The sequence below is a fragment of the Calonectris borealis genome, chromosome 20, assembly GCF_964195595.1.
Source record: "Calonectris borealis chromosome 20, bCalBor7.hap1.2, whole genome shotgun sequence".
Lineage (NCBI taxonomy): Eukaryota > Metazoa > Chordata > Aves > Procellariiformes > Procellariidae > Calonectris > Calonectris borealis.
In genome coordinates, this window is record NC_134331.1 from 12,542,689 (window position 1) to 12,569,245 (window position 26,557).

At 38.7% G+C, this 26,557-nt stretch overlaps 1 protein-coding gene across 4 annotated transcripts in view; it reads left to right on the forward strand.

The window, feature by feature from the left end:
• Positions 1-26,557, forward strand: part of OGFOD3 (2-oxoglutarate and iron dependent oxygenase domain containing 3) — a 47,578-nt gene that overhangs the window by 15,637 nt on the left and 5,384 nt on the right. The window contains exons 5-9 of one of the 4 annotated variants that reach the window (XR_012676694.1): positions 146-210; positions 785-841; positions 8,333-8,486; positions 15,991-16,114; positions 17,722-17,828. Coding sequence is in view for 3 of the 4 variants with exons in the window: in XM_075169872.1 (XP_075025973.1) it covers positions 146-210; positions 785-841; positions 8,333-8,486; positions 15,991-16,114; positions 17,722-17,771 (450 nt within the window). In the remaining variant the exon portion in view is untranslated. The remainder of the gene's footprint in view (positions 1-145; positions 211-784; positions 842-8,332; positions 8,487-15,990; positions 16,115-17,721; positions 17,829-26,557) is intronic. The other 3 variants (XM_075169872.1, XM_075169871.1, XM_075169873.1) reach the window with 3 other exon arrangements.

The window sequence follows — 26,557 nt, forward strand, 5'->3', positions numbered from 1 at the left end:
TGAACCCAAATGCTACAAACTAATATTTTTACTTGGGAGGCTGTGGAAAGTGAGAGCCAACTTGGGACAGTTATTAAAGGTCATAGTTAAATAATGATAAAACCTTTTCATGCTCTTTTTCCTACTTTTTTGTTTCATTTCCCAGGCCTCAATTTTGGACTTGCACTCTGGAGCTCTTTCACTGGGGAAGCATTTTGTTAATCTGTACAGGTAAAATAGGACTGTGGCTTGCTGCCTCTCTTGTTACCCTACAGTGCAGTGCTCATTGCCTTTTCAAATTACTCAAGCCCTGTGGTCTGGGGTTAGTAATAATAAACTGTAGAAGTTGGTTAGATTCACCACAGTTCCCATGACTAGTTAAAAAGCTTTTGTGGCATGAAAACCGATCTTTTGTTGAACTGGGCTCTTTGAAAGCTACCATTACCTTTATTTTCAGAGTTGTTCTTGTACCAGTAAGTAATGGTATTTTTTCACCATTATAGTCTAGTTTGTCAGTAGTGGAAGAAATCAGGTAGTCTGAACTATTAAAAACTTGAATCCATGTGCTTATTTCATGATGTGGAAGGGGACCCTTTTCATGCCTGGGGAATTCCATTATCAGTTGCTGCATCCTGATCCTTTAATCCTTTAGCATTTAATCTTTGAGCAATGCTTTGGGAACATGAGGCTCAAAAGCATTTGTAGGATGTCTTTGTATTGTGTTTTCATTTATTGGTTGTGGGTAAAGCACAGATGGCAGTCTGATTCAGCAACTCCTCTTTTAGACTGTTGTTTAATTTTTCAGGTACTTTGGGGACAAAATTCAAGACATCTTCACAGAAGAGGATTTTGCATTATATCGGTAAAGATTTTCAATAACTGCTGAATGAACCAGAAAACATAACTTTATGGTTTTTTGTAGAGTGCAGGTTGGGAGGGAATTGTCCTTTGGATTCAGACATACAATTGAATTTGCAGCTCAGAGTAGTAATCTCTGTGAGTAAGATGCCTTGAGGAAAAAAAGTAAAAGACCTTTTGACTACTTGATAAATAACATCTGCTGCTTCGAACTTAGCTGCATTACCAATGTCAGGACAGTATTGGTGGTGTCAGTGTAATCGGAATGATGGCAGCACCACACATTTCCCTTTCTGCATAAGGGGTTGATGCCAGCCCTGCAGACCTGCAAGCAAGGAGAGCTGCTTCATCTGAGTTCGGTGGTTATTTGCTGGAACATTATAGCTGGGATGTAAAATCCTTCAGCATTAACTCCTATTTCACACGTTATCCAAGAGGTGTTGTGTTAGATGATAAAGACAATCCTATGCTATTATTACATTAGGAACTTGGGGTTTTTTGGGTGAAGTGTAGCAAAACATTAAAAATGGTAAAGCAGGAAGTGGAAGGATTTCAAATTACTAATGTTCTGGCTAGAGAAGCAGAGCATACTTTCTCCCTAAGAAGCCAGAATATGAAATAGCACTATAATGTAATAGCTTTGGCATCTGATGCTTTTAGCTTTCCTGTAGACCTGCTCATACACTTAACAAAGACAACAAACATAACGAGTTCCATGTGTCCGTGAAGGTGTGTGGCCAAAGTTTAGGAACAAGAATTCCTTGTTGACTAGACACAATAAATCTTTAGTTACGCATTTCAGTTGCTTTCTCATAATTTAAAATGTACCTGGCTTGAACATTTTAACTCTTTTTGTCTTTTTTTCTTGCCTTTGTGAAGGAATAGGACCTCCCTCTAGTGGTGGAAGTAGTATTAAGTAGCCAAAAAGGTTTATTAGTTTTATTAGTATAGTAACTTTATTTGTCGTAAAATATTAACCACTTCAAGCTTATTTCTATTCGACAACTATTTTTAGATACTATTGTATTCATAGATGAACTTCTTTAAAATGTGTTTACTTCTGCCCCCAAAAACACAAAAATGAGATGCTTCCTTGATTATTATTGAACTTTGACTGTATAAAGAAAATATGTAGTCTCTGCCTCACCAAGATAGTGGGGAATATTTTGAATAGTCTTTGTTTTGTCTTCCATTCTGTAGAAGGTCAAAGAATCTGTAGAAGTAACATGAGTGTATGGAGGGGCTATCTTACTAAAGAATACTTCTGTTTCACATTACAGAAACATTCTGTTTTTCAATAATATTTATGAATTTCTGATCTTTGCACTGTGAGATGAGACAGCTGCTAGGCAATATCAATATTGCATTGGTATTTCATGCCAATATAGGGGATGTTTCAGTCTGCTGGATATGACTCTAATACAAAATGTATTATTAAATGCTTCTGTTCATATTAATGGCAGTGCTTTAACATGGACTGTAGTACCTTATGTCCTTAATGAACAATTTTATGCTGTTCTTGGGAGCACTTATCTTCATTACTTTCACTTACCTATCAAGGTCAGTTTAAAAATACACTCTTGAGAGAAATAACTAAATGTAATTAATGTCTAAGTATTACTGACTGCAACAATAACAAATCTGAGTAGACATTCTGAGCCAGGAGGCTGGTTTTCTAAACTGTCTCTGTCAAAATTATGTTGCTTCAGAATCAATTATGGTTTCTAGGCTGATGCTTTAACCAGCATCTGCCAAGCATATTACAGCAATTCCTCTTGTTTCACGTTATAGATGCATCTTTATCCATAAGAGAGACCTTTAAATCTGGATGCTTGGTTTAAGGGTTGTGACTTCAGCAGAAAAAGGCACTATTAAAGATTTATTCCAAAAACCTTACAGCTTATTAAGGTAGAGACATTGAAAGAGCAGAGCAAATAATAAATAAATAATAAAAAAGCAAATAAAGGTTTGCTTTCTCCCTTTATTCGTTCTGCATGTGCGATTTCTGTTAAAACTTTCTGGCTGTAGGAGAGCATTGCTTTGTCTGCTTCTACTGCCTTTGGTGCTTTTCACTGGGAACAGTGCGGAGATGCTGACAAGTGGGCTAGAGACGTTGTGTAGTTTTGCAAAGCTTTGAGTGTTCTGTTGCCGTACTTGAATCGCACTTTGCAGTGATTCCTGACAGTGCATTTTTTTTGCTGGTCTGGCAGAGCATGTATCTTACAGAAACTTTCCTGTGGCACTTCTAGTTCTTTTACTCAGTCCTTTACGCTGCTGCTGATACATTAAGCTGGCAACTTTGCAATCTAGTGATCATCCTTTCTCTGAAGTTGTATGTTCCTTAGACTTCTAGCTACTTCATTGGCTTTTTTTTTCTTCCTCATCACCCTGACTCCAAAATAGATTTCAGTAACTGCTTTTATAGAAGGGGGTCATACGCTCTTTTCGGGGAGTTCTGTTCTGCCTTTCCCTGAGTCTGGTCTGTGCATTTTGATATCATCCAGTGACTCAGTGCAAATGTACTGCTGCTGACAAATCCTGGGAGGGATTAATTTGTCACTTATATTGTTGACTGGGTGCTGTACGGGTATATTTATTGCCATAGCAGAGCTCTGTTTAGAGCATCTGATCAGAGCCAGGGTACACCCTGAGCAGTTTGAATGATAGAATAGTTACTGTGTTTATGAAAATGAAGGCTTACGTTCTCCAGCATAAAGAAGTATTTTCTTTGTATCTATAGTATACCAGAGCTCTCCCAACAGTTTTTGATATATGGGGGACATGGATGAGGAAGTGTGAAGAACGAGTGGGCCAGGATCAAGAAGGGAGGGGAAGCTCCTGCTGCTTCTAGAGAAGTGGCTAAGGGAACAATGTGGCTCTTGCTGTACCGGGTCCAAGGTAGCCAGAATTTCTGGGCTCATTCATTCCTTCCTTGACAGCACCTTCTAAGCTGAAATTTGGCTTATCTTGTCACATGATTTACACATGAAGTACACCACGTTTGTCCTTAAGTATTTTACCAATAGACTATATAGGCTGTGTCTGGAATAGCAGGGAAGGGAATGGAAAGAAAAACTTGCAGCCATGATATTGATAAATGTTGAAATGGCCAGGTCAGTGGAAAGCAGGCTGTACAGAAGAGTGTTTATAGGCTAAAAAGTGACTTTATACTATTTTTGAAAACAGCTATGTCCTGTATTTGGCGTACACTGGGCACAGAATGAGCTGAAGTACACAGATGCATGTGTTCAGATGCATGCTTTACAGGATTCTAGGGAACACTTTGATCTCTAAAAGAAGCCATGCTTTTGCTCCTACTGCAAGGTAAACATTTGATTCCCATGTATAGTGTTTAATTTGCTATCGCAAAGAGGGACCTGAGGTACCTTATGGAGTTTGAAGCCGAGTTCATGTTTGCATTGACAAGTTTGCTAACATGTTGATGACTCCTGCAGTGGGGTAAATGTGACGATGTGGAACGAAGGGCAACCAAGATTATCACAAAGCAAAACATACCTCCTGCAGCACACAGTTATCTTTGCCTTTAGCACCAAGCTTGTAAATGGATGTTTTTCACACATTCTTACATCAGCTACAAGCTAAGATCTCCTTGTCATTAGTTAGGATAGTGCAATGCAGTGTTTCCTAGCAAGGTCAGTGTTCCGCACCTTAATTCCCCTCCCACCTCCTACATGAAGCATTAAGTTCTTTTATACTTTCTGCGGCTTTCTTAAGCTTATTTTGAACTGCAGCCACTTACATATGACAAAGTGAGAAGTCCTGGTTGTTATTCACATTGAGAAACAGTCTTCCCTTGCATATTTTCCACTTTCTTCTCTAGATTATAGTGCCTTCGTATTTGATTTGACTGATGCCATATTATTAGAAAGTAGGTATTAAACGTTATCTATTTGTAGAAGTAATACCTATGTGCTGGCTCAGCTAGGAATTTCATGGAGTTTCTGTAGCTTTTGAGCAGTATGGTGCATACTCACGCAAGAAAAACCATTTAAGCACTCAAAGTATTGCTCTTTGGAGCTTGTTTCCAGCAAATCTTTGCCATATGGGTTATTCAAACATCAGTGGAAATCTGCAGTTTATTCATGACTGATGTGCCTTTTTTTAGCTTTTCTTGTTGATTCTCTATAATTGGGTTATTTATTGCACTGCATTACAGTGCAATAAATGTTGTGCATATTTGTAGGCACAGTGTTTCTAGTTTAATAGTTAGTATTAAATATAAACTGCTTGGGCATTTGTTGGAGGTGTATCAGATGACACTTCTTGTATCAGGATAGTATTTCATACTTAAAAATTTAAGAGCATCCACAGGATGTGAAGAAATAGGGAGGCTGAGATGGCCTGTCACTCTCTGCTCCATCATATGTTACATAGGTTTCTGTTGCACCTCTTAAATTCAAGCCTGAACTTTGGGAATACCCAATTTACAGCAATGTAGATTACATGTATTTTTTTTGTCATGTGTGTACACTGGGGAAGAAAAAAAATCCAGTCTTGAATATTTCCTTTCTGTCCCTACCATTTCTCTTTAGAAAGGTTATCCTGTGAAGGGCTTTTCTTATGAGCAAAGCTTGCTGGAAAGGGGTCTTGTTTCCAGTGACCAGTACGTGATTTTGGGTTACTTTGCTTGTTTTTTCCATGTTAGATTTGGAGTTCATTCATTGAAATTAATAAATGATTTCCTACTGGCTTCAGTATGTGCTGGATTAGGCCCTAAAAAAATAATTTGGTTGTTTCCCCAGTTCTCACAAATATGTCTGAGAGTGCACTGAAGGCAAACTAGAAGATTGTGTCCTCTGCCCCTGAGACTTGACTTTTTTTTTATGACTTTGCAGCCTGCACATCAAGTGAAGTTACTTTTGCTTTGTTATTTTCAACTTTTTATTGTAGGCAAGTTAACCCCAGTTGCTCACTGAGCTCTGATGTGAATAGTCAGTATTCTTTTGCCTGTTGACCTCTTTCTTGAAGGAAGGCTGTTGCTATGATCTTGCTCGCTGGACATGTGATATCATGGTGTGTCTGTATTATGTGTTAGCACAGCTGTACGTGCAAAGGGTAAATAGCTGTTTTTTGAAGCCTAGTCCAAGATCCATTACAATCAGTGGGGCTTTTTCATAGTTTACCATTTGTTTTGTTGAAGGGCAAATTATTTATGTGCATAAAATTCATGTTAGTCTGCTACATAGCCCATGATTATCTTGATTAAGTTTTTGAGTGATGCTGTGATATGTAGGATGACAGCTCACAGGGAAGCGAAAGGCAGGAGCACACAAGTCAACTGAAGAAATGCAAGGTTGGCACCTCTTGTCACCTCGTGCACTTGAAAGAGTCTACTGTGGTTAAAAGTAATACTTGAAGCCAACAGTGCGCAGGGAAGTAAGAGGCCAGCATATGCTTCCACACCTGAGTGAGCTTTAACGGAGCCTTATAAACACCAGACGGCAAATCTTAGTAGAAAAATAGAAAGCTTTTAAAAGTGGAAAAGGAATCAGCCTGAAAAAGGAAGCAGTGGTGCTTAGAGAGCAATACAACTACTGGAGATTTAAAGTTATGTCAAGACTGTGGCCTAACTACTTCAGACTAGATATATTTCAGCTGGCTGATGCAACTGGGCACCCAGTGTCAGAGCCAGGGAATGTGCTGCTTTAGTGGTTGTGGGTTAGGCTATTAATTCTTGTGTTGGGTTGTTCAAAGTGCCAGCTGCCCTCAAGTCATGACGAAGTGAAATGAGGAATTACATTCAATGCTTTTTGGGAAACATAAGGCAGCCTCTGCTGAAGTCCTACTTCTTGGAAAGAAAACAGACAGAAAGATCAGGCTCCCATAGGCATGAGAGGAAGGACCTGTAGATCTTTCCTGCTGCCAGTTTTGCAAACTGTACTACTAAGTAGTTCTCAACTTGAAACCTCAGTTCATGCAGGCATGTAAATGAAAATCTCGGATCTAACGTCATTTAATGGTTTTGATATTTCACATGTAAAATAGCTTGAATTGACCCCTAAAGCTTAGACCCCTAAAAATGTCAAGTGAGACAGTTTAAAAATCAAATCTGTATGTGTGGTTTTTATTTTTATTTTTGGTGAGGGACAAGATGTGAACAGAATGAATATTTAGCATTTTTTTTAGTACTTGTGGAAATAATTTTTGAAGAGGTGACTTTCACAGCCTAACACTGTAAGTCTGGTTTTAGTTCTGTCACTTCTTTTTAGTCACTCTAAGTTCCCTAGAGAAATATTTGGGAAAAACTTTCTTAAAAGTTTTCCCCAGTGGGGAAATAAATGTCTGACGCAGAAAAGATGCAAAACTACTAATGTAGTTCCATGCACAACTTCAGAAGTGTATTTACTCAGAGTGTCTTTTTTGTGTGCTGCTTTTGAAGCACCTGGGAAGGAAGAAAAGGAAGACTCATAGAATAGTTAAGAACGTGTCAAAATTGGGAGAAAACAATATAAAGATTTTAAGAAGCATAGAGGATTAAATTTAAAAAAAACCCCAATGTTTTCATTTCATCTCATGGTGTTATTGCATTCTTTGCTGGTTTTTAAATTTCCTCAAAGTTAAATACATAATAGCTGGATGTGTTTACTGGTGGGATTTGCCAGTGGTATTCCTCATTAATCACAAATCTCTTCCCTTTTTAAAAGCGGCATTGACTGAACTAAGGCTGGCAGTTGTAGATGGCCCTGTTCTAGCCCTGTACGCAGTGATATCTATCCTGAAAGATGGATGCTGCTATATAGGCAGTTCTGTATAGTAACATATGTGTGATTATTAGTCTTCATAATCTTACACATAAAAATCCTCTTCTTTTCTTCCTGTCTCCCAAGAAATACAGGAATAGTCAGGGTAGAAGTAGTTTGGTTGAATGTTTGAAAATAGTTGGGAAAGACATCCTGCCTTCATTTTTAAGGAAAATCTGGTTATGATACCAATACATATGTTGACCGAGAACGCTGAGTTACATGGTGCCAGAGACTTCATCGGTTAGTTTAAAATCAGTGTAAAAATAGTTGAAGGTGCTTCAGAGGCAACCCTTTATGAAGATATAACTTTCTAGTTATCTGATTCGGATTAAAAATTTATATGTGAAACACTTTAATCTTTCCAGTAGTTAATAAACAGTGACCTATGCATGGAATTTTTCAGGAAAACAGACTGCTTACCAAAGAAATTTTAACACCTAGATCACAAGTGACAAATCGTTTCTTTTTCTTGATATTCTGAGAATTAAAAAGAACTAAAACAACAAACCCCAACCCAAACCACTGGGGGTTCTCTTTTTTTTTGATATAGTAGATCTCCTTTATTTAAGGCAAAATAAGAGAGAAAGTATGGGTGTATGTTCCCCATGATTTAACAGCTGAGGAAGACGCTTAGCCCTGAGGAAGCAGTAACTGTGAATGAAGGAGAAGAGAGAAGAAGCGGGAGAGAAGCGTGTCACTTGGCGTGCTGTGCTGTGTTGTGTTCTTTGCAGTGATGTGAGACAGAGAATTCAACAAAGGATTGCTCAGGCGTTTGGTATCAGCTCTGCTTCCATGTACCTGACTAAGCCAACGTTCTTCTCGCGAATAAACAACACGGAAGCCAAGACAACACACGATGAATACTGGCATCCACACGTTGACAAGGTATGTAGGAGGCTGAGATGGGATGCAAATGTTTCCTGTTGTTATTAGATCACTTTGAACTCATTTTGCATTAAACAGTCAGTCAAACATGTTTGAAAACTGGTGCTTGTAAAAATCCTTCGGGGGATGAACCTAACGGAAGGATAAGTGAGTTTTAGAAGCACAGGCCAGTATGTTCCTTTTATTTTATTTTCTCTACTTTAGTTCTGCTAGAATTAATAAATTGTGTGAATGACTACTCAGGAATCTCTTTTGTCGGAAACATTGATTCAATTGACCTGCACCTGCATAGTGTTTCAGTTTCATCATCAAACCTGTGTTTCCAGCCAGGGTATCGCTCTTTCAGCCTGGTCTAGCAGGAGCTATTTCGAAGTGGTCAGTTGGTCACTGTTGTTAGTTGATCTGAGCCTCTTGATAAATGCTTAATTTTTGTATTTCAGTTATACGTGAATTGAGGCTTTTTTATTGCATGTTCTTCAATGGGGATATGGTACCCTCTTTTAAGAATTTGATGTTTTGTTGGTTTTAGAATGCAAGTATTGTGACTTTCTTCTAACTGCATAGTCTTCTATCTGTAGCTTAATACTTCTGCATTTCTCAATGGACTTAAATGATTTGGGATTGGTATTTAGTTCTTCTGAATTTAACTCACTTCAAAGGTTCTGTGCAGCATAGCAGAATACAAACTAACAATGAAAGAATCAAATAGCAAAAAACCAAAAACACTCCCCCCAAAAAACCAGAATACCCACATTTCATGTCTTCATGATTTAAAATTTAAAGTCACTGTAGAGTCATGGATCACCCAAGATGGAACCAAATAAAACTTATCCCATCAAAAGCTAAGTTACGCCTCAGTGCTGAAGTCTGTATGTAGGTAGCGTACCTTGAAGTCTATGACCTGAAACATCTAAGATGAAAAATGAGACAGAAATATTACTTACCTTGAAAATATTTCTTGGAAAAAGTCAGTCTGAGGGAAGTATTATGTCTGTTGCTGCTCACAACGTTAGTGTAAGCTCCTGTGCCTTTTCTTGTCATGTAGGCAGAAGCAGCTTCAATTTAGAAAACATGGTGGCAGTGATGATACCTGATAGAGCTGCTGTTCGAAAGAAGAAAGTAATGCAGCGTGGAATTTGCAGTCACTGATACAACAAAGACAAGACCAGCTTTTGGATGCTTCTTGTTTTAAAAGCTGTGATGTAGCCATTGAATAGGAGTGGACCTAGGACCAGAGGTGGTAGGGATGACTTTAAGGTGCAGATTATTTTGACTAGTGCTGGTAGGAACTGGTTGTAGGGAGTAAATTGTGCTGGTGGGGTTCATGAGAATTCCATCACAAGTTGCACTCATTTCCAAGAGACACCAAATAACTAATGATTCTGGTTGTGTGAAGTGCAGTACATTCATAGGTTCCTCATAGTTTTTCCACATGTTCAGAGAATCGAATTTGACTGCCACAAGGGAAGAGAAAGCAGTAAATTTCCATAGTCGATGGCTATTTTCTCCACTTTTTTCTTTCAGCCCAAAAAAGGGTATTTTAGAATTTCAGACTCTGATTTAGTACTATAATGAGATTTGTGTCTGCACAAGCATTAGGCTTGCCAATATTCTCTTTATTCTTTTCTGAATGTGTTTTGCATTGGTAAATGAATAAGGTGGCTGGATAACCTCACAATTAAGTGTTTCTACCTAAATTTCTCCTATAATGTACAAATTATTTTGTCATTTAGAAGCAAACTTGTTTCCATGAAGAGAATTTGTTTCCTTTGTAGAAGCTGCTTCTCTGTTATGGCATCCTGACAGTGCCTGTACATGATGGACAGCAGGCTAAATGTTTTGCTGTTTTTATCCATCTGTTTTATCCACATTTTGTTTATCTCGCAGTCTGCCTGTTCAGGGAGCAGATACATCAACTGATTGGCCTTGGCTTTTTCTAACCCACTCCCAGCTTCAAAAAACAAAACAAACACAAAATGTGGCCTCTTAAACTTGCTATGCATAACCTAAACCTTAATAGTTTCTATACTGAATAATTGAGTAGTCTGATTTATGACAGCAGTGCAGAGATAATTATCCCAGTTGGGGCAGTTACCAAACACCTTGTTCATAATCATGTAGAATTTGCACACCTCCCCCTCCCCCCCCAATAGCATACCTGCTGTAAAATATGAAAATGTGACTTATGCTAAATTTCAAGTTATTTTCTGAGAAGTAGTGTTTAGATAACACTGGGAGTTAAAACTGTAGCTTGTCCTGTTTATTCTTTATAAGTAGTTTGAACATTTTTCACTTCTGAAGCAGCTGACTTCTGCAGTACGTTGTCTGTATTGGGAAAGCTAAAGCATTGAGACCATTGAAGTGCTTTTTGTCTGTGCCTTAAACTTATGTTCCAGGTTTGATCAAATATATTTTAATGTGGTTATTTTCATTCTTGTTCAAGAGCATTCTCGCAGTAAGGATGGCATGTGAATATGCCAAAGTTGGGCCACTGTCTGCGCTGTCATGACAGCAACATTGCACGCTAAATGGGGAGCTTTGTCTGGATCAGTCCCCTTTCATTTTTTGGGGCAGCCCAAGGCAACAGAACTTCCCTGGCCCCCAGCCAAGGTGAAGGGGCTTCGTGGGTGCTGTGGAATAGAGACCTGGAGCAGACTACTTGTGCTTTTTGAGCTCATGACTTGGGGGTCCGTTTCTCACTCTTTGGGCTTCGCATGGAGCAAATGCTGTTGTCAGTGCAGAGGGTGTTGCAGAGAGATGGACAAGCCATCATTCTTGTGGAAACTGCCCCAGCTTGGTGGTTCATCCCTTCTCTAGGATGAAGGACTTCAGCTATTACCAGTTAATATAGTTACTTCTATGGTTTAAATGATAGCAGTTTGCATTGCCTGGTTGAAAATTCAGAGTTTGAACCAGGCTAATGATGCCTTAAATAAGGTTTGGTAGAGATACTTCCTTGATCCTGTTCACTTCATGTCCATCATGAAAGTCCAAATTACATCATCATGTATCATTGGTACTGGACTCTGGCCGCCTTCACTTCTGGTACATCATTCACTTGAATTGGCATCAAAGGATTAATTTGAATCCTTTCCTTGCTGTACAAACAAGCCTCTAATTCTTCCTTCCTCTCTAACTTCTGTTTGTGTGTCAAAAGGTCTGGTATTATTTTCCCCTTAAGTGCAATTGAAACAGAGCTATCTGTGGATGTAGTGTTTATGTACGTGTTTGCCAGATCATGGCTTACAGAAAATGTTACAGTATGTGTAGAATATATGTCTGCATATAATTTTAGCCTACTATAGGTGTACAGTATGTATATCTGTATCTATAATGTTATGTGTTTAGAAAGAGGTAAAAAATAAGTATTTATAGCTGATCAGGCTATGCAGGAGACTGAATTCAAACAGGAGGTCAGAAGGTCAGAAAGTATTTCAGAGAAGGCTAAATAGGATAGACAAGTTGTAAAGCTTTACAGGTTGCCTTCAGTGCAGTCAGCCTGCCTTGTATTTTAATTTCTCCAGCAAACTAAGTTTCACTTACCACTTCCAGACTGCAGCTGAAAGCAAGGGAAAAAAAATACATTGCTATTGAGCTGAGGTAGGAAATGCTTCCCAGAGAAGAGCAGTAGTATTCCTATGTAGTCTCCAAAACAATTGTGAATACTAGGGAGCTGAAGAAAGATCAATAAAACTCAGCATGTTAAATATTTTGCCAGTTTGTTGGATGCTTTTGTGTTGCATCATTATTTATGCTTTCCCCTTGGAATAAAACAAATCACTTTATGTATTTCTGCATAATAATTAAATGGTGAAGGTTGCTCCTAGAAGACTTTTTCCCTGCCCCTTTCCAAAAGAAAGGTAAAATTAAGCCTTTGATAAATGAATCTGACACATTTTTTGTTTCCAAGTCTGACACTTGTTGGTTCAAAGATGTAGGCTTCTTGGAGCACATGAACACCCCTCTTGCCTTTTTCGCTATATTGCTGAGTCTATGCAATTATATTTCTCAATCTGAATATCCTTTGTTTGGAAGATTTTAACTGCATAATGGAGTAGCACAGATCTATTGTGTCTATATGAGGCTTTTTTTCCCTAAAATTTATTTGGTTTTTAGTTACATAGGAATGGAAACCCTGAAATCACCCAAATGATTCATTTAATCTTGTTGAATTTATAAGATTCTAAATCAAATAAAAAGAGTGTTGGCTTAAGATGTGGAGTTTCATCTTGGATGGAATTTGTTTGGAACTGAGCCTTTCAAATGTCTGATTTATAGTGGAATTGCTGTTGCATGCTCAACTCTGACAGCAGTATAGTCTTACGATGTTGTCTAATAGAAGTGATGCGGGACTTGAAGATTTCTGCCGTCCCCTGCCTGGGTGAGGATCCTGTCATCCTTCACAGAATTGTCAGGCTCTGCCGTAAGATCAGCTTTGGTTTGTTTTCCTTGAATTTCTTCTATTGGAGCTATTCCAGGACTTCAGTGCAAATTTTCTTCATTTTTTTTTTCTTTTGTTTTTCTTTTTTAGCCTAAACTTGTTTGTGATAAGTTCATAGCTATTTTTTTTCCCCTCCTCTCAGTTCCACCCCCTACCATACCCATGTATTTATAATAGCAATCATATCCCTTTTCAGCCTGCCTTTCTTGAAGCTGAACAAGCCAAACCTTCCAGTCGCCTTACCTGCGATATGCTCTCCATCTCCCTAACCCTTCTAGCAGCCCTCTCTCCTGGCTGCTGAGGCTATCACTGGTAGAGGCTGCTGTCTGTTCTAGCAGACTCTTCTTTTTCTTCCCCTCATGTTGTTAGACATTTAATGAAATACATCAAAAGATCTGACTTCTGCCTTAGGACAGCATTGTCTTTGCAATCTGAGGAAGTTTATTGTGTCTGCTCAAACCTCACCTACAGCTCCTTGTAATCCAGAGACATGCTATTTGGTGTCTTACATTGTCTACTAAATAGATACTACCAATATATAGAACATTGGAAGTAGCTATCAAGGCTATTTTTGTTTAGTTGATTATCTGCACAGAGAGAGCGGTAGAGGCTTACAGGAGAGAGCAGTTTTGACTCTTATTTCTGCAAGGCATCATGCTAGACCTGTGCTGATTGGAAAGTGAATACATGTTTGTATTTTCTTCTGCAATGGAAAGCAGAGGATGCTGTCTTACATATCTACCTCAGTAACTGCAGGCCTACTGCATATTCCTACAACTGTTTAGTTGCATATAAACATGCGTCCCTCAAAAACTCAAGGGTGCCAGACTGCAAAATGTGGCTGGCTAATTCTGACAATTAGTTGTGTTTATAATAATAGCCTTTGAAGAAGTATCATATAAATATCATTATGAGCATCTACCATTAAATACTAGCTGTGTTTGACTTATTCAGGTAAAGGGTGCTCAAAAAGAGCACACTAACTATATGAAGTATCAGGCTGAATGGAAATGCCTGCATTTTTGTCTATGTAATTGTTCATAAGGAGCTATAGAAATTTTATTTGCTGCAGTGTGCCTGTATGGCTTATCACCTGGTTTTAATGACAGCTTTTCTCACATACTTTGAACTTCTGGTTCAATTATTAACCTTTCTGGTATTGGAAATCATTACCAGGGTAATAAATACGTTTGATATACATGGGGGACTTCTAGCATTTTAAATAACTGAGTACAATTTAGTGCCTCCTTTCCATAGTGTTGCATTTCTCAGTCCTGGCTGCCTTCTGAGAGTTAGTAATGAACTAGAACAGGAACAGAAAAGCCATTTTCCATTGCATACTTGGTTCCCCAAATTAGTCATCTATAGAAATCGGATGTGTTTGGTTAGGATAAAAATGGTCTGTAGTCAGCTCTTAAAAGTTCAGAATTGGTAAAGCCACTTTGGACAGGGTAGAGAGTGCACCGATGGAGCAAAGATTGCTGCAGCACCAATGACTTCATAAAAACAATTTCAATGTATTAGGCTTGCAAGTATGAGTTGAACGAACTTTTTCACTATGCTAATGCCTCCGCTGGCCGGAAGACTTCCTTAAACTGACTGGAAGTTTTATCACCAAATCGGTGAAGGTGAAAATAGCTTTGCAAAGCTGATTGCGTGAGGAGGGCTGTGGAATGGCTGTTTTGAGGTGCTGCAGTACCACGTGCTCGTTAATTCCCATTTATTGCCTTGTATTGCTACTAAGGTTTGGGTAAATGTGGGGAGAAGATGATCACCAAAACATCTTTCTCATTCTTGTGATACAGACTGTGTAGTGCTTTGGCTTTTTTCCTTTAAGCCCTTATGGTCAAAATAATAGAATGAGTAAGAACGAAAATGTCTTCCAATTCCATCTGCTGCTATGTGCTCTTTAGTCATTGTCCTTGCAGAATAAGATGTACAACTGCTGTTGAGCCAAAATTTAACTGGCACTAATGAATGTAACTTAAAACAAAATTGAAAATATTTAGAAAACTTCTAAGTTTGGAAGTAGCACCTACTCCTAACAGTCACCAGGTCAGCCAAAACACTCTGCAAATGCTGTATATTTATACAGTACTACTGTGCGGCACATTTCACTGTTTGACAGTGTAATGCAGAACTTGATTGAGTTGTGATATACTGTAAAAAAATTGGAGAATACAGCCATTGATTTTAAGTATATTTTTAATTGTTGGTGACAGGTAGATATGAAAAGGAAATATTTTCCGCATTGCTAAACTCAGTGTTAAACATTTACATAGCTTTGCTCTGAGCATTAATATATAGTATTTCTTTTCTCCATCTTCAACATACATATCGAGCAAAAATAATACTTTAACAAGGTGATTTTCCTTCCTTTTATACTTAAAAATGGAGTGTTTGGTCTGTAGGCTGAGAAGAAGCAGAGCCTTTGAAAGTCATGTTTGAAGGTTTTTTAAACAAAACCTGTATGGAAAAGAGTAGAAGTTCCTCCAACAAATGTGTGTTTACTTGGAAGGTCTGATTCACTGTTACCATGAAGCTCCTGCATGGTACCTGGTGAAAGAGTAAAAGCTGAGGTTTCCAGAAACCTATAACCCTGATTAGATAATAGGCGGAATTAATTAGTCAAAGGCTGTTCTTGGGTCTTATTAACCTTATGGTGAAATTTTATCTTGAAATAGTATAAATAGATCTGAGCCCTTCTATATTTTTTATATAATGCAGAGGTATAATTTCTGACACTGTGTTGTTTTTTGCTAGCTGTTTAGTAGACTTAGGATGATAGAAATTAATAGAAGCACTTCTTTAATTATGGAAGCTGTAGTAATAGAAATAAAAACCATAACATGCTAGTCTTGTATGTAGTGTGTGTAAATATAATAGACTAATAAATGTATCATTTCTAGAAAAGAATGTTCTCAGTTTTCAGAAACCCCTTTATTAAATACGTGAAAACTGGAAAATTAGAAAAACCCATCAGATCCATCTGCTTAATTATTTGTGCTCTGCAGAGATGAGAGTAGAATTTGGTGATTTTTGGAAATGTTGTCTTACTCTTAGGTAACTTATGGCTCGTTTGACTATACTTCACTGCTCTATCTCTCTGACTACACTGAAGACTTTGGTGGTGGACGGTTTGTCTTTATGGATGCAGGTTCCAACAAGACGATAGAGCCGCGAGCAGGTAAGAGTCTGGGTTTGCCTGCATTGGGGCAGGCCAAATGGTGCCATTTATTAACTGGGTGGGCTGGCGCGTGTAGTGAGATTTTGTTTTGTGTCAGCAGTAACTGTGGAATAACGTAGCATTTTGTCTTCAGATTGATTACATAAAAAGTAAAGATTAAAAAAGGTTAAAATGTGGCCACAGTTTGAAATATCTGGAGTTAAGCCACATAAAGTAACTTAATTGAAAGCTGTAGGGCTTAGAACTGCAATCCAGTTACGACAGCTTAGCAGGTCACTTATGCGTCAAGAGCAAAGATAACTGTGTGACTACAGCAAATCCAAAATAAAGCAATTTTATTTTAGCCTGTCTGGCCTGAAATTCCTTTGCTGTTCAAGGTGGGGCTTAATACTCTGTAATTGCTGTGGGCTGGGTGTGAAGATGATTGATTACCACAGCTCAATTATTATAAGTCCATACCTGCTTTCAGTAGACCTGATGGGATAAGCATTCTGATGGCTGTCAGTTATACCTAAAAAAAAAAAAACCAAAAAAGCCCTAGCTTTTAAGGCTGGCTTAAGATTTTTCTAATAAGTGGATCATTTGAAACTAGAATTACTTTGGGGCAGTATGCCTACGAAGAAAGAGCTCAGCCTCAACTCATCCATCTGGCAGGTGAGTACTGAGCTTACAGCAGTGTAACCTTTTATAATGCAAGACCAGTCACACTTTTGCAGAAAAAAAAAAAAAAATATCAAGGACAACTTTATATTCCTACTGTGCTCTGTCTTTTTTTTCAAGAGAGAAAAGATGGAAATTTACTCATTTAAAGACAGCCTCAGTAATTGTCTGCTGACAGGCGTTACCCCAAGCAGAAATGACTTCTGACTATTGCTGCCTGCAAATGGGGATGGGCGTGGGGTTCTTTTGACTTATGGATCATAGCGAACTGCTCACCAGCAGTAATGTTGGTTTAGATAAACTCTGAGGTTATCTGCATTCTGGGTTTGGTATCAAGAATTGTATGTTTGATTATTTTGGCTTTTGTGGTTGGAAATAAACCCTAAACTGAAAGTATCATCTTTGGCAAAATGCTGCCACCAGTATTTTGAAAGGGAACACATTAAACTATTTCATTTCCAGATGCAATGCTATGATGAACATGTTTTTATAGCTGTAGAAATCATAGTTGAATTCTAGGTAGCTGGAGGACAGCTGTCTTCTTGCACAGCAAAGGGGCACTCAGTCCGATTGCTGTATGCAACGTGCCCCTAACTTAATTTCAAAAAGTCTGCAACTGTGAAATTGCTTCCATTCAGCCCCATCTGGTTAATTTTCAGACTCTGCTGCAAGGTGTTTGCTCTTTATGTTGTTCTTGGAGGAAGGGGGAGCAGATGAAGTGCAGAAAGATTTTTAACAGCACCTGGTTTTGGCCATTCCCTTTCAGAGGTTGTTGTATGGACAGTATGCCACCAGAACTGGTTAAACACACCTTTTTAAAACAAAACAGTGCAAAGCTCGGAGGGAATGGCCTGTTTTGAAAGATCAAATGTGCTATATGCACACAACAGAAAATTAAGTTTAATGCCAGTTAGACCTTTCTAACACACTCCTCGGTCTAAACAGAGTTGTCAGGGGTCCCGTGATTGTGTCACTACCTATGGTGCAATCTCAGTAACGGCTAACATCCTGCGAGACGGGGAGAAAAGCTTTGGAGGTGAAGCACAATGTGAAGGCAATTGCACTTAGTTTTCCTCTTGCTGATAAAATGCAGCTTGTGAGAGAATGCGAATGAGGGAATGACCGCAGGGTGTTTTCTGTTGCTGGTACAAGTTGATGTATTTTTCATGTTCAGAATGTTCCTTTGCAGTATTTTTTCTCTCCTTCCTTCTTCCGGGTTTTTTTTTGTTTATTTTATGCTTCTTTTGATCTTTTGTGCTTCTCCTGTCACTTCAACCCCACTTCTAAAACCATGTGTTGATAAGCTTTTATGCTTCTCATTTAGGAGATTCAAGCTTTTTTAGAGATGATTGTCGTAATTGCTGGTTCAGTTTTAGTGCATGACAGCTAACTTGCCTTCTCCGTATTGTTAATGCCATTTCAGTTCCAAAACCTGGCACTTCTTGTTGTCTCAAAGTTAGTCTGCATTTTCGGAACTTGGTACTGTGTGCCAAAATGAGCACATTCTTTTTTTCTGTCAGCAGTAATTTGTTAAAGTGTCAGGTTTTACAGTAGGGAACAGAAAGGCATTGTTACTGATGCAGCAGAGCAGAAAAGCAGTAATTGGAAATAGAAAAAAAAGACAATTAAAAATAAAACATTGGGGTTTCCTGTGTGTTGAAGTGCTGCCTAGGCAAGTCCCACTGCTGCTTCAAATGCTTTCTCAGCACTCACAGGATCAGTCTTAGCCAGACAGTTAAGGACAGGGAAAACTGTTTTGTTAGAAGTGGAGCCTAATTTTAAAACATTTATCACTTCTCTAAGTATGAGTCACTGGTGGATTGTATAAGAAATCTTTAAGTCCAGATTCTCACATATTTGAGTGAAAGAAACTCAATATAATTTGTAATATGGTCTGTAATATTGCCTAGTTCAATTATCAACAAACATCTCTAGCTTTAAGAAGGAATTATAATTTATTAACCTAGAGAATCTTGAGATTTTTATTTTGTCTTTTTAAAGGAAATGAACAAGTCACCACTGTGATGCCAATTCACATGTGCAGACCTTTGTCTAATTCATAACCAAATGTGGCATTAAGGAACACATCTTTCTTGTGCCCTGTTGGGCTTCAGAAGTATGTATGTGTCTTTTGACTTAAGTCAGGACCGCTGCCTGCTGCAAGAAACTTACTGTGCCGTGAGGAAGAGAAGTCTTGGTGCCAAGTGAAATCCTACTTTGAAAGGAAAACTTTTTTTTGGACAAAGAAACAGTTCTAAAGTCCTATCTGTTGCTTTTAAATGGCTACGTTGCTTTTAAATGGCTACGTTAAGTCTATTTCCAAAATTGAGGTATTAGCATTCTGTTTTTATCCTTTGCACCAGGGGTAGCTCTGTTCAAGAGATGAAATTAAATAGAGCAACAGTTAGAATGACGTTTTTCAAAACGAAGCCCACAGCCCTTCCAACATTAACTTTCCTTTGCTGGCCTGAGACCTGTTTTAGTAATCCTCAATAGATACAGGAGGATTAAGAATAAATGGCAGACTTCAAGGCATTCCTTTTTTTAATGATAAAATTGGCATACTTTCTGCTGCTACTAAATTTATCAGTGTAAACCATATTTAAAATTTCATCATTTTGGAGAGTCTTGTGTGAATTTGGGGACTGGCAGTATTAGGTCACAGACGTCACTTTATGATAAAGTGTAGATGAAACCCTGCAGTTGGAATGAAATCTCAGTACCAGCTGTGTGTTCCTTATTTGCATGTACGTTTCTTGGTTTTTAAGGTCAGCTCTGCTGCACTTACTTTCAACTCACAAAGGAGTTTGTTCTTCATACAAGTTGTTTATTATATAAGGGTAGAAGGAAAGGTTGCAATCACTTCTTCTGTGTGTTTGTGGAAGAAAATACGGTGCAGAATGAATTCTGTGCATTGGAGAGTGAAATGTGACTCTTCCTGGAATATCAAACTTAGCATATTTTCATAGCTGTCAGAAGTGTGTGTTTCTGAAAGTGTAAAAATATTTGATATGAAGGTATGAGCTATTTGGGAACTTGTGAAGTTGGATTATTCTTCATTTAGACTGGAAAAATGTGTATGCTCAAAGCCTGAGCCTTTAGTTTTTTCTGCTCAGATAAGGAAAAGCATACATTTAAGAATGCATATGTAGCTTTCTCATAGTACAGGAATGGGCTTCAGGGTGTCTGTGTGTACATTCACTGAGGTAAGTGTAGCTTTACTGCAGTGGCTGGATATCACATGACTGTCAGCTCCTGTAATCATGAGAATAAGTGCAGCACTCCAAGTTAAGTGGAGAGAATTTGTCATATCTTTATTTTATTGTGCTCTTTAAAAAATCAGTTTGGAGGAATTCACTACTAAGGGTTGAGGGAATGCAGCATAGTGACCGAAAGTGCAATGACATGAAAAGTAAGATTTCCAGATTCAGAAGTCCCACAACAACAAAGGTGTGAAAACTGGGTTTAAAGCATATGTGTAGTAGTCCGTCTTGTACCATGGAATAGTTGATTTTTGTTTTTTTCCCCCACTGAGTATAGGTACTCTGATCTTTCTCCACATTGAATCTGGACGATGTGGATGATAACTTCTGGCATTCCTACCTTTAGTTTTGCTCCAATCAGTAAAACTGGAGCACATCTTGATATGAAATCAGTAACAGCTGAGAGCTGAGAATGATTTAAAAAATCCACAGATGCAGCTGTCAGTCCTAGAGAAGAATAAATGGAGCCGGCATTAGCAGCTGCAGTAATAACCAGCTATGCAAAGTTCATGGGTTGTAGGAGAGCAATTCTTACTGTTTTGCAATACTATTCACAAATTGCACCTGGGACTGGTAAGATGATTGCAGAGACAAATGGCAGAAAAAGGAGGACCTGTTGCAATTGTGACAAAAATATGTAGAAAATAGCTCAATAGTGTCTCATTTCTTTGTAGAACTCTGAAGATTTCCTTTCTGTTTTGTTTTCCATGGAAGGATAACTGCCTTCCAGACTCTGGTTTTGTATTCCAGTGGTGCTTGGTGATAGGTTTATGATGGCATTAAATGAAATAATCATTTAATTGGGCCCATAAAGCAATAGGTACCTGGGAGGCGCAGGTCAGACCTGCACTTCACGTGCTGCTTATATGAATTACTTCATACAAAACACACTGTCTTGTTGAGGGCATCTCTTATTGAGGATAGTAATGGTCACTTTACACTAGCTGGACTGTTGAAAGGATTGAGGAGTGTTGGGGGAAGGGGGAGCTAAACAGATGTCTTGTGTTACAGTGCTCCACAGAGCGCTGCGAAGCACTGTCAATATTGAGAATTGGCCTCCAAGGCTTTTTTCCCTGGTATAAAATACTTTGTTATAAATGAACACATGTAGCATGCACCTTATGTGCTTTTCATTGCTTGCTGCACAGGACTTTGTTTCTGTAATGCATATGCAGGCCAATATTTCATGAATTTGATGTGATACTGCTAGACAAATATGCAGCAAAGCTGAAGGCATAAAGAGGGAGCAGAGGAAAATCAGCTTCAACCAGTTACTTGATGAAATTCAGGTAATGTAACAGATAAAGTAAAACAAAATACCAAATTAACTGCAGGTTCAGCTGTGTTACGCTGTATAGTTCAGTAATGATGTTTCACTTCTTGGTTCCTAAGCTTTGTGAGTGTTAGTGTCACACACCATAGGTGCTATCATGAAGTCTTTTTGTTTAAAGGCCATTTTTTGAATAAGAAATGAGCAGCTGAAGTTACCCTTGTGTTTGTGCTTCAGTGATTTACTAAATGTAAGGATGAATTCCTTCTCTATCAGAAGTCCAAAAGCTAGAACTCGGGCATCCATGTGATTTGACCACAGCTCTACTAAACATGCCATGTTTAGCAAGGTCAAGAAAAGTAAAATAGATGATCCGGAGGTATTTCATGTGATTGAAATTGCAATACTTTGTTCTTAGAGGCTTCTCTTGGTGAGAACTTTTTGTAGGAGTCCAATGTAGAAGCCTTCTGCAGCTGCCCAGTGCTCTAACATGAGAAAACAGAGCAGACTTGACCGTATTCCTTGGGTGAGGTTGAGTACCGAAGGGGAGAACTGGAAGGCAGAGCAGAGGTGATATCCCTGTCCTCTTGGCTGTGGGGAGAAGAAATGGAGCCAAAAGGCCGGGTGAGACTCAATAACGGTGATTAGGAGAGAGCACGGTTATGCAGTTTTCACTTCTAAATGCTTCACTAGGTTGTCACACCTTCAGACATAATGTACAGAGCAGAAACTCCTGTTATTTTGAGCAACTAACTGTGCTGATAGGAGAGAAGCAGGCAGGGATTCTGTTGAAGTCTAAAAATGCTCATGTACTTTCAGTAGGAAATAATTAAGTTCACTTACTTTCTTTAAAAACTGTAATTTGGAAGTTTTCAGTCTAGGTGCTTCTGAATTTTAAAATAGAAGCAAGTACTTTTAAAATTACTGATAATTAAAATTATTGGTAATACTTCTGCAAATTACAAGCTGACTGTGGGAGAGTTCACTATGTTAATCAGTGATTTTATTTATAACAGCAATTTCTCTGCCTAGTAAATAAATTCGGGACAAGTTTGTAACTATGCTTCATTAGATACAGTGAGGTTTTTTTTAGGTCATAGGCTTCTTTATGCTTCTGTGCTTGGCATACATGCAGCAAAACTGTTTAGAGAAGCTTGTGCCCTCTCTCCTGGCACCCTCTCTTCACCCCAGATCAGGGCACTCAGAGATGCTGTCATTCCATGTTACTTCTGTGGGGTTTAGGTAAGGACTTGCTTAAAGCTCTCTCCATTCAACATTTATTCGTAAGTAATTAGATAAGTGTATCTGTTAAATAAGTTTTATTGTGTGATTACAGAAAGTATTATCAGGTTATTTGCCTAATGATATGGTGGTTTTTGTTGGACACTTTACATGAGAATGAATTAGCAATGAATCCTAAACAGATGACAAGGATGAGAACGCAATTGTGTTTGTGCAGTTTCCCCGGCAGTGCTTCTGTCTTGGTGTCATTCAGCAGATGAGATGCAGTTTTTCCTTCTTTCCCAAGTAACATTTAAAGCTGGTAAATGTTAAGCAGACAGTCAAAGCTGTCAGTGCATAAGATGAAAGATGTTGAATAGATCTGTAGTGCCAAATAAACTGTTTCTGCTTCCCTTTAATCAGGCAGATGAGTTGCTTCATTTCCTTCTGAGCAGCAGCTCAGTCTTTCCAGTGCCCCCAACCAGCTGCCGTGGTCAGTGGATGGAGATGAGACCTCTTGCATTCCCCCAGCCCTGCTTTGTGTCCCTTCCCTGTCACTGGCACCAGGCAGGGGTAGCTCCTGCCCTTCCCTGGTGTCCAGCCACAGTTTAAGCAGACCAAGGAGGAGAGCGAGGGGGCAGTTATCATTCCCTTGCACGATTGAGCATTGGTTGAGACAATCTAACACATAACTTGCAGTTTCTCCTTGATGTTCTCATGACCCAAGGTGTTTACAAGGAAATTTGGCAGTGAATTAAACTAGAAGGGCCGGAGGATGCTGCCAAGAAAGCAGAAGTGGTAGCCTCATGTGAAGGATGGGAGCAAGAACGGGCCTGGAATCCAGTGGCAAAACAGGCATGCTGCAAATAGAAAGTGATTGCCAAAGTTGATATTAATGTGAATGGCCTGTTCCATGTGTAATCAGAATAATTGAAGTTGGAAGGGACCTCTGGAGGTCATCTATTCCATGCCCTCAGCTCAAAAATCAAGCACAGGAGACATGGGGGTAGCAAAATATGTGTGCCTGAGACATACCTGGGAAATGTCGGTATCTGAATGCTGCGCTCACGTGTGCTGATGATATGACCCTGAGCAACCTGATGGATCTCAGAAGTTCAATATAATTTAGAAGTTGGCCTTGATTTGAGAAAGGGAATTGGACCAGATGACCTCCCAACGTCTCTTCCAACCTAAGTTATGCAATGAATTTATAATATTAAAGGCATAATAATCGTGTAGTATTTTTTTCTTACGAGCATTGTGGTATGTTAATATTTGTATGGTTCTCAAAGTCCTTTCATACATTCCCTACATCTTGTTATAATTTAATCTGGCATGCTTTACTACTTTTTCTCTTGCCAGAATAAGAACAACAGAGGATATTTTTTTTTTATAGTACTTGTAAAACAGAACGTGTGTTAACTGCAAAGTATTGTAATGGTGTTTACTAATTAATTTTCACAGTAACCCTGTTAGAATAGGTCAGTACTAGCTTCATTTTAGAGACAAGGACACAAATGAGAGAGTAAGTGGTTTGCTTGAAGTCGCAGTTACGTGTCAAGGATATAGTTGTCATTGAAAATTGTTTCCTTTGGATATTCCTCTAATCTATATTACCTCACAGTACAGAGGTTAGGTAGCAAATTGTAGGCAGCTTGTTTATGGAAGTGCAACTGAATGTTAACATTCAACATGCATAAAATCTCCTGAGAGCAAGCCTTATGGGAATACTTATGCTTTTACTGTGATATATAGCTGAATGCATAATTCTGTCCCATCTGTATGCTGCTTCTTGCAGTGGTTATATTTTCTGAGTACATCTAAAAAGAATTCATTGCTAAGGGGCAATTATGAATGTGATTAAAACCTGGGAAAGCAAAAGCAGGGAAAAGCAAAAGCTCATAGTTAATACATATATTCCTCTAGTGGCTTTGTCTGAGTAATTAAATGGAACATAATTGCTGCATAGTGAAACATCTATTGCTTTTGCTGCTTGTGAAGTATTATTCCTGAAAATAAGTGTTGCTTCATCTGAATTAGGATCACAGAAAATTCATAGCAGTGGAGCTTGCGACTGGCACTTGTATGTCTTCATAAATAATGATTCCTGTGGATCAGTGCAAAAATTGATTCTCAAAAAATCAGGAGAATAAGTGGTTACCTCTAATAAAATTAAGGTCTTGCTCCTCTTACAGGGAGCAAGACCTTTCTTGTTTTTCACATCACAAGCTTTTCTCAGCCTGACAGCATTTAAGAGCTTGACTTTTGTCAGTGACACCGAAGACCAGGCTCAGTTTTGATGGATGCTATAGCGCTGAGCTCGTGAGCAGTTCCTTGTCCTAGGTCACCCTGAGAGGGTGGCATATATAAATGAGTTTCTACCTGAGTTTTACATGACTTTAGTCCTTTCATCCTCAATACAATTTATCCTTTGCTTACTCTAAAGTTTTAAAAACTTATGTGGGTGCTTAAGGGTCACGGAAAGAAAGGACTGTGAAGCAGCTCCACCTGTGGATGAAACTCTTGACTGATCTTAGTACAGAAGCAGAGCTGAAGGTGCATCGGTGAACTAGGAAGGGGAGCGACTGCGTCACAGTAACACTTTCTGCATTCTGCAAGGGACAGAAGCTCATCAGCTAAGCTTTTATTGGACCAAACTCCATCCTGAAACACGCTTTCTAGCACTTAATGCTGGAAAGTAGAGAAAACATAGAAAGGAAGAGAAAACAAGCTGTAGATTCAGGTATTTTTGTCAAATAGAGATCAAAAGCAAGGATTGATTATTTCTGTTCCTGTAGAGACATGCAGGCAAGCTAATCATTTAGAAACAGGCTTCTGCAGGTCTTGAGGTTACCACAGATCTTTCCAATTCTTCGGGTTTTTTTCTCTTCTAATAAGAAAGGTGAGAACAAGTGCGTTTGTGTGGAAGAAACTTCTCCAGTCTGTTGTTCCACTCTTCCATGGGAACTAGGCTGGGTACAGCTCACTCCCCTATCACTAGACAGCCTGGTGGAAATCTTGAAGCCATTTGGGAAAAGCTATAAAGAAATTTTAAGTGTTTGTGGGCAGAAAAGAGGAAAGAGCATGGATAGAGGTGCCTACAAAATGTATTTTTATCTAATATGGGGGCTGTGTGTCTAAGTGTTAAAAGCACTAAATGCTCTGGTGTGCTGCACTAATTACTGTGGTATGCTCTGCCTGATTGACTTCTCGTGGAATGGAGAGTGGAGGTAAGGAGGAGAAGATAGATAGTAGGTAGATAGTAGAGAGGGCAGCCCACGGTTTCTTGTAACTTACGGATCTAAAATTCTTCCCTGAGGTTGAGGTACTGGTTAAAGCATCATGAAACTAAAGAAGCAATGGCATTTTTGGCATCTTGCAGTCATTGGGGAAAATGAGTCAAATGTTCACGATTGGGATGAAATACTTTTCAGACTATAGATTTATCTCAGTGGAAAAAAACCAAATCCTTTGGTTTTTACACTTGGCATCAGTTGTAACCCCAGGATACCTCCATTCCAATCTTCATTCTTCAGAATGTAGCTCAGAGACTGGCCTCTTTCTGAAGGCTTAGAAGCATGGATTCAAAACAGGACAGGATCCCTTTGTTTCTTCCTCTCCAAAAGTTCATCCCTTAAGGACCAGGAATTAAACACTTTCTCTTTTTTGGTTAGGTAATATACTATAAAATTGTATTGAGTAGTAGCTTGTGATCTCACAAAAGCTTACGCTTTTAAGAGTAAGTGTTCATAAATCAAACTGAAATTATGTGCCAGGAGGTAGTAGTCAAGATTTCTTTAGTGGAGCAGAAAAGCATACTGGAAAGAAATCTGCGCAGGCAGGTAAGAGGAGGGGAGGAGAAAAATGAAAAGACCGATCCGAGGCCATTGTTAGATAATGAAAGAAAAGGACAAAGGAAATGGGATTAGAATTTTATGCACTTTTTCCTGAGCTTTTGTCCCTCAAAAATGTTTCATCAGGAAATTTTGAGTACACATGTACTTTATCTGCAATGAATAGTTGCATAGC